We start from the raw sequence: 15691 nt of genomic DNA, 5'->3' as shown, positions 1-15691 counted from the left end.
TAACACAAATAGAACTTATAAAATATAGTTAAAGAAAGTAAGCTAATAAGGAATTAGTCTTGACAAATCTCGCAAATAAACTTTTTGACTTTTGGAGAAACTCCAGCACATTCGCAATGTGCCCAATTGTGGCACTTTATACAACTAATCCAAGACTCCCTGGATCGAGAATTTTTGAATAGATCGTTGCAATACAGGCATGCCACTTCATCCTCATAATCATCGGCTGCAAAAGGATCTTCTTCACTTTCGCTTCGTGCAACAAAACTTGTCTCACCTGAAAGGTTCTTCTTAAATTGACGCACATTTTTTCGCAATTTCTTTTCTTTAGCTTTAACTCTTCTAAATTGGGAGTAGTTGTTAAGACTCCGGTTATAGTTTGTCTGGTCTTCCTTTTTTTGGTTCCTCTTGCTACAGGCACTGGCGAAATTTCCTGTAGAGAAAACCTTTTCCTTAATGGTTGATTTTGTTTTATATTGCTTTCTGTCTGATCACCTCTCGGTTCATTTTCTTTATCGACACTTTTGCCTTGTTTTTGTCGCATTGCTTCTTCTGTAACACCAATTACTGTTATTTCATTGCTTGTTGATGGTTGTTCTGGGCGATGGGATGCTCCCTCTTCTAGCATCTAAAAGTTCCTACTTTCTATTTTTCCTAGGGAAAATCAAAGCAGGTGGCACAAAATTACCTACACTATTCATGCAGCAAACACATGTTACATGCTGACCTCTTTCAGCACTGGTTAATGATCCTACTTGTTTTCTTCTAGTTTTGGCAACAATTTTTAAAGGCCTTTGCACTGTGGACAAACTACTTTCGTCCATATTGTAAATCAGACGCACATCAATTTTTTCTTTTTTTAGGGTATTTTCCAACGTATTAAAAAAATTTTGCACTTGTGGCCTATTAAATGCCATGGCTCTAGCCGCAGACACAGCTTCAGGCTGCCTTAGAGATATTTCAGGATGTCGCATACGAAATCCTCTCAGCCACTCTCGTCCAGCGCTACGATCTTTAAATCTATTTGGAATGCCATTTTTAGTGGCAAACTCATACGCAACTTTCTTTATATCCGTTGTTGCTATCCCGAACAATCTAGACTCAAGTAATAGTATATGCTCAACTAACTCTCTTTAAAACTCTCTTCGTCTTCATTAAATGTGGTTGGAAACCGCCCTAAAACATTCTGACAGCCCTTAGCTCTTTTGTTTGTATCATTTGCTCTTCGCCTTAATGTGGTTTGGGGTACATTGAACAATTTTGATGCTTTCAGCCACCCCATTTGGCCACCTTTTACAGCGTTAATTGCACTTAGCATTGCTTGTTCATCCCACGATTGTCTAGTTAATATTCTTTCACGTTTTCCCACCTTAATGTAGCTAAAAATAAACAAAAAATACAATATTCCTTAAATTTAAATTAATTTGATGTTTGTAAAATGACATAGTATGCCATTTTACCTTCATGCCTATCTATGTCGTTTTACCCGCAGTAACAGATAGACCTTTGTTAATGCAGAATAAATCGCGGGTGCATGGGAAAAAAGTTGTATGTCAAAAATAGCGAATTTGAGTAATTCGCACTTGAAGTGTTATTTTGGGCTGTGACTAAAATTTTAAACATATATTTTTTTTTTGCTTAGAATCAAGTAGAATAAAAGGAGCATTTTTATTGTAAAGTAAATAAACTTTTCTAGTGTTTGGTATAAAATAGTATTCAAATTTTCTTTGACTTTGACTTTGACAACATTTAGATTTCTTAAAATTTTGACATAACTCTTTTTACACAATAAAAAAAAACAAAGTATCGAATATAACATCTACGAATGTAAAATGTATATAACGAATGTACCAACAAAAGCATTTAAGGTAAGTAAAACTATTTAAGTCGTCCTCCAATATTTAATAAATTTAGAAAAATTTATATATATTCTCTACATGTTTCGAGAGTGTAAACTCTCATCTTCAGTTTCTATTTTTGGAACCAATAAAACTGGAGAATTCCATTCACTTTGTGCCCTTTCAACTATACCATCTTGGCACACATTTTAGTTACTTTTTTATGTATTTCATCTTTTTGTGAAAAACCATTACTTTTGTAGTTATTCTCCTGAAGATGAGAGTTTACACTCTCGAAACATGTAGAGAATATATATAAATTTTTCTAAATTTATTAAATATTGGAAGATGACTTAAAGAGTTTTACTTACCTTAACTTTAAACTCCAATTCAAGCAATGGACTATTTCTTCAACTTAAAAGCATTTAATTTTAAAACAAAGAACATATTCAAATTATTTTAAGAGGAATAAAATATTACTCATCACTTGATTCATCTGAACTTGCATCAGGATATGTATCAGCCTTTTTGTCTTTGGTGGTAGTCAAATTTTTATAAAAATCCGCAAAAGTATCGCTAATGTATGGCAGCAGATATGTTTGACTAAATCCCTTCTCACGTGTGACTGCAAAAAAACTAAAATGCATTTGTAGTATGTCTGACATAGAGCATTTTACACGATAAAAGTGTAACTTATCTCGTTAGACACATTGAAAATAATGGACTTACGTGTGTATAATGACTTAGTTCGTTATTCCCATACGTAAAGGAGGGTTTTTAAATTCGGCTTCTGACATAAACCAGTTTTGACAAAAAAATGACATAACACCTTTTTCACATGCACCCGCGAAATTTAACATTATGCAGAATAATCTTATTTCATATTAAACGACATTTCCGCGCACGTGAATCTGAAGTATACACTTACATTTAAATACTAACCCTGGTTTTACTTTAAAATCAGCACAATTTCGTAATAAAAACAGACTTTCAAAACAGCACATGCAAAATTTCTACACCGCTAAAAATAATTTTTCCAGGTTATCTTCTACATATCATAAACGTAAAACAAATAGAGTGCCCACATGATATCTGGTCTTGGTTTGTGACATGCAAGCAACTATGTCATTTTAGGACACCTTCCCCTATTTTTGTTTTATATTTTTAAAATTGTTATAATTCATTGAAACAATAGATTGATTTATTATTTATTCATAAATATCAATGCCAACTACCATGAAATCTTAATTTTATTAATTTTAATTATTTTTCTTCACCCAACATAAACATGTTACTTGGTTGTAGAGCATTTATTTCTAATGGGGAACCAATAAGACAAAAAAAATTGATTTCGGCCTCATTCAACATAATAGGCCAAGATTATTTTTTACTTTTTATTTTCAAATTCTCCCTTAATAAATACGCGCTTATTACTTACCCCCATCCTAATAAACAAGATATAAGTGATTTAATAAAATGCACTTTTTTCTTTTTTTCCTTGTAGGTTCGTTGCTATTTCGAGTTTAAAGACATAGCTAAGATTCTTTATAGACTTACTAATTGCACAACTTTTTCCTCGTTTGGTCAACCCTGTATACTTCTAACATCTTTGAATGGCTTATAACTCAAAAAATAAAAATATGAACAAATAACATAATAATAAATAATAAAATATACTATAAGTAATAATAGCATTGGCCCACGGACTAAGACAGTGATTTTGACACTTATCAACACAAGCACGCTTTCGTTCCCTGTTTCGCTGTTTGAAGCGCAGGCAACCGGACATACACTTGCTTCTATTAACTTTTATTACGTGGCTACGACGTTGCCGTCTCAGCATTTTTTTATTTAAACATTTTCTTTTTGTCATTTTTTATTTTTAATTTTCCGTGTTGCTTGTTTTCTACGTGTCGTGTAGTGTTTACATATAATCAAATTAAGATTTTCTGTAACTTATTTGTGTTTTTAAAAAGATAATCACTGGCGTAATGAAAAAAGGGACAGATACCATCCTCCCATGGCGCCCATGGTGAGACCCGACAACATTGTGTCACCCTAAACCCATTTCGTAATTTGGTTTTTTTTCTTTGATTCCCGTTTTCTAAATGTAAGTTTACACAAAATATCGCCCGTTTTACGCGAAAACTTCACTAAATATACAAAAACTCGTCCCTCGATGTAGATAATTATTATGAATTTGTCGCGAAATTATCTATCGTTAAAAAATCATAACAGTAAAGTAAATTTTTATCTAGCTAGTTGTCTGTGATCGTTACTCATTTGGTCTAAAGTTGTAGGAGGTAAGTTTTTTAAACTGTTCCCTTATTTATTAGTGTTTTCTTTTTGGTGTACTTTTCGTAACAAACCCCGGCGTGATTGTGTTCTTTTGATATTACAACAAATTCGACCCGGAAGGGCAAAAGGGTCAGTGAATTTTAACCAAAATTAGAGCCAAAGAAATCATTACCAACAAAATCACAATGGCGGGCCATCGCAATTTAAGATGTGTGCGTCTTAAAAAAATATGGGCCTCGTGGACCATAAAAAACATAATCCACGAAAACCTCGGTATTTCATCCTGTTTACGGCCTTAATTCCCCCCATAAGGACAGAAAAAATGTCACCTCACTGCTATAAAATATCTATAAATAGCCTAAACCTACATGAATATACTTTTAAGGGCATAGAACTTTGGTGCCAACGCACTGGAGTACTTCTTTGCCCTTCTACAGTTTTTTTTCGAGCCGTGACGTTTAACAGAGGTTAGATTCCTTCATGAAATGCATTCTTCTATGTAATTGAATTGGTGCTTCAAGTTAACTTAACTGTTGTTTTCTACATGGTTACAGTTTTAGGTCAAATAACTCATTTTAAGAACAGTTTGCAAATCTTGATTTTTCACTAATAAAGCATTTTAATCCAGTTGGGTTTTGTCTGGTGATGTTGTGTAGTGTATAAGAAAAGTGTGGTGTGAAGGGCAAGCTCATTTTTTCCAAATGTCAGTGGTATTTATTTTATAATATTTATGTAGTGTGGCTGGTTGGTGATTAGATTAGATGGAAGGTTTTTGGAGGTTACTTTGTACCTTGTGTCGAGGTCATGTCCTAATATCTGCTTTTAGATTGGTACAGTTAATTTCATTTAAATTCCACCATATTATTATTGAGATTTTGTTATAAATAAATAGATCATTGACCTTTTGGTGACTTAGTTCAGTTTTTGGAAATGCAGGCTTAAAGTTATTGCTGAACAGTTCTGGTGTAATATGTAGCATCTATGCATAACAGTTTGATTTTAATTAGGTATGTTTATTCATTAAGCTGGTTTTTTATCCTAATGTGTTGCCTTAATAAGGCTCTTTAATTAGGGTCACTTAAGTATGTCAAATAGTAATGGTAACATTTTTTTCAAATTTAATGTTATTAGTACTTATTAGTAGTTACTAGTACCAGTCTACCTCAATAAGGGTTTAATAGACCTATAAGATGACCTGACCCCCATTTTAAATATGTCATGTGGTAATGTTTTTCAATTTATGTACCAACCCATAAAATTATTTATATTCACCTAATGATTTAAGATAAGAGATACACAGTCTAATGGAGATGTTACTTATTAAAGTGATAAGAAACTTCTCAAGTGCAAGTGAAACTATATTTTTTATTAATAGAGACTACATTTTGTGTTATTAACCAAACATGAAAATTATTAACATAAATAATTTAATGTATTTCAAGAATTTTATGTTGGAATATCTACTCAATTGGGATTAATAAGTTTTAAAAATATATTCATGTTAATTCTTGTTGTCTAAGCTAATTTTATGACCAAAAACCACTAAACTAAACAAAATGGTTATTTTGCGTTATAATCAAAATTTTTCTAATGACCATTCAAAAGCCCCATTAACTTCCATCTTGTCGGATGCTGATATGAATCCACTCTAATTTTATGTGACTTTAAGCTGATGTATATGACAATTGTGTTTCTCACTCAGAACGGATGTAATTAAAATCAAATCATTTATTTCCATCGAAATCATAACAATGTATAGGAATTGTCAATAAAAAACTACAGTGCTAATAAAAATAGTATAAAATTACAAAGATATGAAAGGAAACAAAGTCAACTCAATTTAGTCAGTTAATCTACAGTTACAGAACTCTGTCAATGAGTAAAAAGGACAGTCAGCTAACATGGTCCTAAGAGCTTTCTTAAAAGTTGGAAAAGTCTTAGTCCTCTTTATTCGACACGGGAGATGATTAAAAATTTTGAAAGATGTAAAAAAATGTGTCAACCAATACTCTATGTAAATCATGACTAGAACTTGATTTATAAAATACTTAATGAATAATGTAAAAACTGGGGATAAAACCTGATATTTGTTAACAGTATTTGTTAACAACAATAATAAAAATGTTTATTCCTCAAAATGCCAAGAAATTTGATCCTACTATTCTGTTAAAGATTTTTATACACCTTTAATTGTTCTATATTGTTATTTTCATTTATTTGTTGAGTTGCCACACAATGAATTGTTTTATTAAGACCACTATTCAAATTAATGGTAGCTTCTTCCTATACATGTTGTTAGGCATTGTCAGGTGTCATTGGCCAAAAGAACCATTTTTCCAAAAGTTAAAATAAAGGTGCCATGCTTCAATTGTTATTCAATTATCATTACTGACAGAACTTCAGGCATAGTAATTAATTTATACAGGGTGATTCATTAATATTGCACGAAAATGAAATGCCGGTTTTTTTGGGTTAAATTATGACGAAAAGTTCCTATAAACATATGTCCGAAAGTGCTTCGTTTCCGAGATACAGGGTGTTCAAATTTTCTTAAAAAATCGATTTTTTATTAATATCTAAGAAATGCCTTTGCTGTTTGCAATGTCATTCACACCATTTCTGGATAACTTAATGATGTATCTTTTTGACATATGACAGTTGATTTGTTATTCCAGGGACGTGCCCACGGGGTAAGCGGGTTAGGTTTTTTGTACAAAAAATAGCACCTAGTAGATTTTTTGAACCTCCTGTACATTTTTTGGATGACGCAACTAAAGATGAAATTGTTTCAACTCTTGGGTGTTTTTCGTATCTCCCTTCGTTTTCGATAAAAAAATTAAGAATTGCTTTTTTGCATCCCTCTGTAAAAATACAAGTAAATGCTTTTAAATCACGCGAAAGCAAAGAAATAATTTTCTTCCTAAAATGTAATACTTACCTATTCATAGTGTCGAATATCAAGTACAGCATTAACAACTGCTGATCTAAAAAATACTGCGGAATGTTGAAATTGTAAATACGTATTAAACAAAATTTAGTAAATACTATTATCGTTTTAGTTTTTGTCGCATTCTTTTCGTTGCTTTGAAAATGCAATAAATAAAATACCAGTTCATTTAACATTACTAGGTGTGGCTCAGTGATAAGGTGTTGTTTTTTTCCTGTCAAGTAGACAATTTCCTCATTTTTGTCTAAAATGGAGTACACTTATAGTGAAATGTGCGATATGCACTTTGTGTATGGTCTTGCTAATGGTAATTCACAAGCAGCGAGGCGTATTTACGCGGACAAATACCCTAACCGAGTACTTCCTCATAGTCAAATGTTTACTCGCCTCCATCAACGTCTCAGAGAAAGTGGAAGTTTTAAAAAACTTACAGTCGACAATGGACGACCCCGCACAGTTGCAACCGCAGAAGCTAAAGAAGCAGTGCTCCACGAAATCGAGGATAATCCTTCAACGAGTACAAGACAGATTGCTGCCACTTTAAACATTAGTCAGCCAACAGTGTTTAGAATACTGAAAAATCAGCTTTTGTACCTGTATCACATCCAGCGGGTACAAGCACTTTTGCCAGACGACTATCCTCATAGAGTGGCTTTCTGTCGATGGTTACAACAAAACATTGTAGAAAATCCTCCTTTTTTATCAAAAATACTTTTCACGGACGAAGCTAATTTCTCCAGGAATTCGATAATGAATTTCCATAATAATCACATTTGGGCAGATGAAAATCCACATGGAATAAGTGAAAGTCGCCATCAACACCAATTTTCACTGAATGTTTGGGTTGGAATCATTGAAGACCACTTAATTGGTCCTTTCTTTTTGCAACAAAGGTTAAGTGGAGAAGTGTATCGGCGTTTTCTTCAAGAGGAGTTGCCAACACTATTAGAAAACGTCCCGCTTGACTTAAGGTACCAAATGTTTTTCATGCATGATGGCGCTCCGGCGCATTTCAGCTTAATTGCTCGACAGTATTTAGATAGAGTATATCCCAATCGTTGGATAGGTCGTGGAGGTATACAACCCTGGCCTGCGCGATCTCCCGATCTAAATCCAATAGACTTTTTCCTCTGGGGCCACCTCAAGCAATTAGTTTATACCACCCCCATCGAAAATGTTGAAGAATTAAGAAATCGTATTATTGCAAATTGCGATATTATTCGAAACACGCCAGGGATCTTTGAACGTGTTCGCCAGTCAATGCGTCGCAGGACAGACGCATGCATTGCAGTTGGAGGAACTCATTTTGAACAACTCTTATAGCGTACGTTTCTTAGTCCATAGCTTTTCATTACCTTCATCAATTTACTAATGTTTATTCTAAGAATTTAATTAATGTACCTAAGTTTAATTAAAACTATTTTTCAACAGGTAGTACAGTTAATGTCATGTCAAAATTCCAAATTACCGTATTTACTATTCTTCACCCTGTAAATCGATAAGTAGGCGTTTTATTATGTTTATTCAAGTTTTTTCAAACGTTTGCATTAAACTAATTTTTTTATCGAAAACGGAGGGAGATACGAAAAACACCCAAGAGTTGAAACAATTCCATCTTTAGTTGCGTCATCCAAAAAATGTACAGGAGGTTCAAAAAATCTACTAGGTGCTATTTTTTGTACAAAAAACCTAACCCGCTTACCCCGTGGGCACGTCCCTGGAATAACAAATCAACTGTCATATGTCAAAAAGATACATCATTAAGATATCCAGAAATGGTGTGAATGACATTGCAAACAGCAAAGGCATTTCTTAGATATTAATAAAAAATCGATTTTTTAAGAAAATTTGAACACCCTGTATCTCGGAAACGAAGCACTTTCGGACATATGTTTATAGGAACTTTTCGTCATAATTTAACCCAAAAAAACCGGCATTTCATTTTCGTGCAATATTAATGAATCACCCTGTATACTAATCTCTTTTGGTGAATTCAAACTGATTCTCCTGGTTTTCAACCAATACCCTGTGTAAATAATGACTTGGCTTATCTAATATTTGATGAAGAAAGTAAAAACTAGCAAGCAAACCTGGTATTAGTAATGCATATCAAGAATGATTAGAATGTCTATTCTTCAAAAGGCCAAGGTATTTGATACTATTCTGTGAAAGATTTTGATGCATCAGGATTATGTTTATTGAGAAAAGGAAGGAAGTTTTTTTTATTATATAAAGCTTAAATATTTCTAACAGTGTCTTCTTCAAATTAATTGTATCTTTCTCGTATATAGGAAGCTGAAAGAGCCATTTTTCCATTAATTTACTGCTACAAAAAATTAAAAAAAAAAATTTTAATTCAAGTGAAAATAAAGTTGCTATGCTTCAACAATTATTCAATTATGGTCACTATCACAAATTCAGGCATATTATTAAATATAGGTACTAATCTGTTTGGTGAAATCTAATCGATTCTTGAAGATAATTTGCATGGTCATATGATAGAAGTAATTGACACTATAAAATGAAAAAAAATAAGAATTAATTCATTTATTTAAAAGTTGTGGCTTTATGAAGCTTGAATTTGATTAAAATTGAATTTACTATAGAGATGTCAATGCACCAAAATGACCTATTCATAGAATAATTTTTCAAGATCCAATTTGTTTTGTTTGTTTCTTTTCTGGAATTTATTTTACTCATAAGCACTGTTGAGATATAGTGCTAAGAGAAAAAATCTGTAGTTCTGTTATGTCTTAATATTAAAAACTTTAAAAATGTTTGAATGGTCCATTTAGATTAGAAAAGGTCAGTTGAGTTGAGTAGTAGACATTTTTTTTTAATGATGTCCTGATAATAAGCTTAAATGATGATACATGAATGAGGCTCATTTTGATTCAATCTTATTGGAAAATATGGTTTCCCAATATGCAAGTGTGGTTTCTTCATTTTCCAACCTTTCCAAATATCAACTATGAAAATTAGGTGACTGATTCAAATTGGAGTATTTTATGTGATTTAAGTCTAGAGTGTAAACCTTTCACAACTTTTGCATAAAGTTATAGTTATAAGTTTAGTCAGAATGTGTAAACTGTTATAGGAATACCCCATTTAATAGAACAATTCATGAGCATCTTGTACTATATAATTAAGTATCTATCAGATATTAAGCTTATTTCTGGACAACCTATATCATAAAATACCTTAAAAGAGTTGTTTTTGTATATTATAGAGATGACAAACTACTTTTTCTACAACTTGTCAAAGAACTTTAGTGCATTTTTTCTTAATATTTGATAATACACTGAAATATCAAATGATTATGTCTGTATCTCAGTAACTATTTTCATCTAAACATATTTCAACAGGTATCAAAATTAGAAAGCCAAAATGGATTCCCAACAGTACTGCCTCAGGTGGAACAATCACTTGAAAAATTTGACAGATGTGCTCACTGACTTTTTAAGGGAACAAGTACTATGTGATGTAACATTAGCAAGTAATGGACAAGTTTTTCAGGTATAGTTTGGATGCTTGGTGTAGGGGGATAGTGATATAGCAAAAAATTGACTCATCATAATAAATATCTGCTAGAATCTCATTAGAAGAAATAATTTACACATTTTATTTGTAGTAATATCTCATGCTAGAACACTATTTAGAAGTCTACAAAGCTTAGAAGAATTTTTGTATTAAAGGAATTGCTATATTAAACCATGTGTTCTAAGTAATTATGTGTAATAAATGTATTACACACAAATTTTAAAATAATTGCCTCTGTCCTATTGCCAATTTGGTACTAGAGAAATTGAATTGAGGAATGGATAAGTTTATCTTAGTATAGTAATTTTTTAATCAAATTTTCTCAATTTTAATATTTTAAAGAAGAATGTTATAATTTTAAAAGATAAGTTTGAAAAAATATGTCCTTTGATCACCTAGAATTGATCTAATGAATGGAAAATATAATTTCAGAGAAAAAATTACTATACTGTTCAGTGCATTCAATTGCGGTTAATATGTCATAAGTTTCAGTCTTAATTTGACAAAATTTAAGAAAATTGATATGTTGTTATAGCAATAAATCAATTCATAATAAAAACTCTTAATAAGAGCTTTAAGTTAACAATGGTTTCTTGTAAACCTAAATTTTACTCTGTTCATTATTAAAATCTGTCTTTGATGATGATTTTTTTTTTTATTTTTTCAATCTTTACCTTTTTATGCAAGGTTAATAAAAAAAGGATAAACTTTTTTATAGTTTTTTCTCCGATAATTTTTCGGGGATATCTGCATTTAATTTTACATGCCACTTCTTATCTTATTACTCATAATATTTTCTATATGTTATGGTAAGAGAAGCCAACTTATCCATAATTTCTGCTGTATTTAAACTATAATTTGAGTAAATTTCATGCTTATATAATTAAAGAAATAATTTTTTTATAATATATTTTTACATTGAAAAAAAAAATATTTTGATTAAAAGCCCTGGAATAATGAAAAAAATTATTTTTATTTTGTAATTTCTGCTCAGTAAAGTTGGGTCAGGAATTAATTAATCGATCCTAACTAATGTAAATGTTAAAATGTATTATGGTCAATTTTAAGCTAACCATTTCCTCTTAATAAGAAATGCAAGGGTGAAAACCCTTTCCGAACTAAAAACCAAAGCAACCATACTAAACCAAGCATTGACTACTTTCAGGCCCATCAGATAGTCCTTTCAGCATGCTCCCCATACTTCGAAACGCTTTTTATTCAAACGCCTCACAAGCACCCAATAGTTTTTTTAAAGGACGTGAGTCCGAACGAAGTCAAGGCGTTATTAGACTTCATGTACAAAGGGGAGGTGAACGTCTCTCAAAATTTATTGCCGGCGTTTCTAAAAACCGCAGAAAGCTTACAAATCCGAGGCCTGTCAGATAGTAATAATTTAAATAGTCAGACAGATGATAGAGAAATGGAAAACAGGCCTCCACAAGTGAGGAGGGAGCGAGAGGTACAGAGGCAAGGTAGAGATAGCCCATCGTTGAAGAGGAAACGGACAGCATCGAATAACAACTGTGATAATACATCGAATTCTGTTGATCGGAATGCCTCAGACTCACAGGTTAGTTGGAATGAGTTCTAATATTTTTGAGAGACACTGTTTTATATCATTTATAATATATTAATATTGGTATTGTTTTGTAGGTTTTTGTGTCCGATTCGCCGGTAGATAGAGATCGCGCCGACCGGGGTCGCCCAGAGCGCGACTCGGGTGGGACGCCCTCTATAAAGGCTGAGCCAAATGATCTTAATCCGGTAGAATCGTATCATTCTATGTCAGAAGCATTACAAACTGTAAGTAACATTTTTTATTTTCTTTTTTAATTTCATTTCACTTCATTTCATTTTAACATGTTCATTATGTTGGTACTCTCGACAGCAGTTTCAAAGCAGCAATGCAGACTGAATCTCTTGCTTTAGAATGATATATACATCTTAATCAATCTTGTATGGTAAATAATATAATGCCAAGTGCAAATAAAAGAATTGGTCTTCAGATAATAAGAGCTAGTATTTTTTGTTGCATGTAAGGAATACATATAATATTTCTGGAAAAATTCCTACTATGTTGTACAAATTTGTAAGTGTTTTTAATATGAATCCTAATAACACAATATATTCTACATGAAAATCAAACCTACTAAACTTTTTTAATATCTTTAGTCACTTTTCTTTATTTGTAATGATGAATAATAAATTTCAAGAGTTCTTGATCACACAAATGAAGTAACCTCAGATTTACTGAATGTGTATGAAACATGTAAAAGTTTAAATTGAAATTAATGTTGAAAATAATTGCTCTATCCAAAGGCTATTTCTGACTAAACCTTCCAGGAATAATGGCAGATTGTTGGTATATTCCCTTAATGAACTGGAAAAATTTAACAAATACATTATTCATTCTATATCATAGTTATGTAAATCATAATAGATGAACATCAAAAGAGAATAACAAGACGATAAGAAAATGAAAACCTATCAAACAATCAGTTTGTTTTATACAAATCAACTACATTTTACTAGTAAGGGAATTCATCATCTTTTTCTGTAAATATTAGCCTTTTAAATTTCGGTAAATTACAGAAACACCACTGACATAAATTGTTGAGCTTAATAATTCAACAAGGTATTTTGTTTATGTTTTCTTGGGGAAAAAAATTTCTGGTTGGAAAAAAGTATGGAAACTTATTTTTATTCTGTATTTAAAGTATTCAGTCTTAGTTATTAAACACCATTATTTTTCATGTGATCTTAGACAAAAAATTGTGGATTTATTTTAAAATGGGTAAAAAAAAGTGGTTAATTGCAGCATTTTTGAATACTTCTAAAAGTGTAAGGAAAATAATACAAGAATTTGATAGTCGTGAGAAATGCGTCGAAGTTGGGAAGACGTCGTAGAACTACTCCTCAAATGGATAAAACTATTTTAAGGATCTCAGAACTTGATCCTACTTCCACACAAATTACAAACGAAATCTTGGAGCAATTTGGTGTTAACATGACAAGTAGAACCGTAAGAAACAGTCTACTTGATGGAGGCTTTTTTGGGAGAGTTGCCGTTAAAAGCCCCTTCTATCAAAGAAAAATTAAAAAGTGTGAAAGGAGTTTGCCAGAGCTAATCTCTCTTGGTCTCAAGAAAAATGGAACACCGTTGTATGGAGCGATGAAAGCAAATTTTCTCTATTTGGATCTGATGGCAGGAAATATATAAAGAGACCTGGGTGCAAGATTTAAAGCAAAGTATCAAATTCCAACTGTGAAGCATGAAGACGGGAACATAATGGTCTGGGGATGTTTTTCCCGATCTGTTTCAGGGCCAGTTATTTAAGTGAAGGGTAAAATGAGCCAATTACAATACAAAGAGATATTGGAAAATACAATGCTACCGTTTGCAAAAGAAAATATGCTATGGTCATGGATATTTCAACAGGACAATGATCCGAAACATTCGTCCAAGTTAGTAAAAGATTGGCTTTGTGAAAAAAAAAACTGTTTTTGAATAGCTATATCAGTCCCCAGACTTGAACCCCATTAAATAAACAAAATTTATATAGTTAAATCAACTTTTTAAAATTATTAGATCTTAAGTGGCCAAAAATGTCTGCAGAAACTCTTCGAAAATTGGTCAACTCTATGCCTAGAAGATGTCAAGCAGTCTTAAATTCTGATGGGTATTCTACACAATACTAAAAAGTGGTAATCATAATGTTTATAGTACCGTTTTTTGTATAAAATAGGAAGTTTCCATAATTATTTCCAACTGTTATACGAAAATTAGCTATAATTTAAACTTATTAATATAAATAATCATTGTTTTATATGAAATCCTAAATAAATATCGTTAGAAATCGTAATATACTTGTCTAAATAAAAAGTTACCATACATTTTTCCACCACTGTACATACAGGGTGTACAAAAATTTACTATCAAACTCAATGGGGGAAGGAGGAAGGCATTTAGAGTCAAAATAGAATTGAGAATTACAAAATTATTTTAGTTTTGAAAATTCCTAAAGAAGTTTAACAACTTTTCATCTTACTTAAATTAAGTAAATAACCGTTTGCCAATCTGTATTTAAATTTGTTTTTAGAAGTAACGAAAATAAACAGCTAATCTGCCTAAAAACTTTTTAAAAACTACTTTTAACCTCAGCAAGTTTTAGCATAGTTCAATCTATTGAGAAAATATTTTTGTAGCGATTTATTTTTTAAAATCAATAGCAAGATACTTTAAATTCATGGTTGAAAGCAATTTTTGCAACAAATGTTGATACAAATCATAATAAATAATAAAATCATACAAATTTGTTACCTTCAACATATGTAAATGACCTTTTTTTTTAGATATTGAAAAAATTCAACTGCCTTCAGGCGCTATTCAAATTCAACTTAATATTATTTACAAGCTTAAGTTGCTTCTAAATTAATTTTTCTTTTATTAATATAAGAACCCACATATTACCAACTCATACTTAATAAATAAGTATAAAGCTTCTAAAGTATAAAACTTTTAAAGCTATTAAAACTATTTAGTTTGAAGCTTTATACTTGCGTTTTTTATATTTTTTTAGTAGTCTGTCTACCCAATTAGACTTGAAAGCATTTGTAATTATCGACAATTTATGTTTTTTTTTATTTAAAATTTTAAATAAATTTATAAAATATATATATTAAAATTTTAAATAAATAAAAACCTTTTTTTTCTTGATCAACTAGTTTCAGAGTATCTTATGTAGGGTATCTTATATATATGAGTGCAGTGTAATTATTTTTGTTTATATACAAACCATTTCCTCTGAACAAATTGACTCGTAAAATTCGTTTCTCTATAGTTTTTCTTTCAACTATGCGTAACGGGTTATTTTAAAGATATTTCCCAACTGCTGGCACTCATCCTGTTTCCAACCAATTATGTGTTTTTCTTAACATAATTTTCTTTATTCTGTTGCTTCCTTAATCCCCCTATTCTCATTTTTTACAGAAAGTGGGTAGCACTTCTAATATGTTTTTTATCCTTTTTCCATATTAAATTTACGTTTACCAATCAAGAATTCTTTGC

The 15691-nt window shown here is 31.3% G+C and overlaps 1 protein-coding gene and 1 long non-coding RNA gene across 11 annotated transcripts in view; one reads left to right on the top strand and one right to left on the bottom strand.

Moving 5' to 3' along the window:
* The window catches only part of LOC126734433 (uncharacterized), a 109024-nt gene extending 105483 nt beyond the window's left edge, over positions 1-3541 (bottom strand). The window contains exon 1 of one of the 2 annotated variants that reach the window (XR_007660050.1): positions 3277-3541. This is a non-coding gene — a long non-coding RNA (uncharacterized LOC126734433). The remainder of the gene's footprint in view (positions 1-3276) is intronic. The other variant, XR_007660049.1, reaches the window with a different exon arrangement.
* Positions 3542-3716: 175 nt separating this feature from the next.
* LOC126734430 (sex determination protein fruitless) overlaps positions 3717-15691 on the top strand; it is a 79441-nt gene continuing 67466 nt past the window's right edge. For 2 of the 9 annotated variants that reach the window (XM_050438069.1, XM_050438068.1), the window contains exons 1-4: positions 3732-4141; positions 10449-10599; positions 11789-12193; positions 12277-12426. In XM_050438069.1, coding sequence (XP_050294026.1) covers positions 10471-10599; positions 11789-12193; positions 12277-12426 — 684 coding nt within the window. In that variant the 5' untranslated portion in view covers positions 3732-4141; positions 10449-10470. Of the gene's footprint in view, positions 4142-4196; positions 4840-4945; positions 5144-10448; positions 10600-11788; positions 12194-12276; positions 12427-15691 lie in introns of those variants that run through there. The other 7 variants (XM_050438062.1, XM_050438060.1, XM_050438064.1 and 4 more) reach the window with 7 other exon arrangements.

Source organism: Anthonomus grandis, chromosome 3 (assembly GCF_022605725.1).
Source record: "Anthonomus grandis grandis chromosome 3, icAntGran1.3, whole genome shotgun sequence".
NCBI classification, from domain to species: Eukaryota; Metazoa; Arthropoda; class Insecta; order Coleoptera; family Curculionidae; genus Anthonomus; species Anthonomus grandis.
Note: the sequence above shows the minus strand (reverse complement) of the source record. Positions and strands in the feature narration are given on the sequence as shown.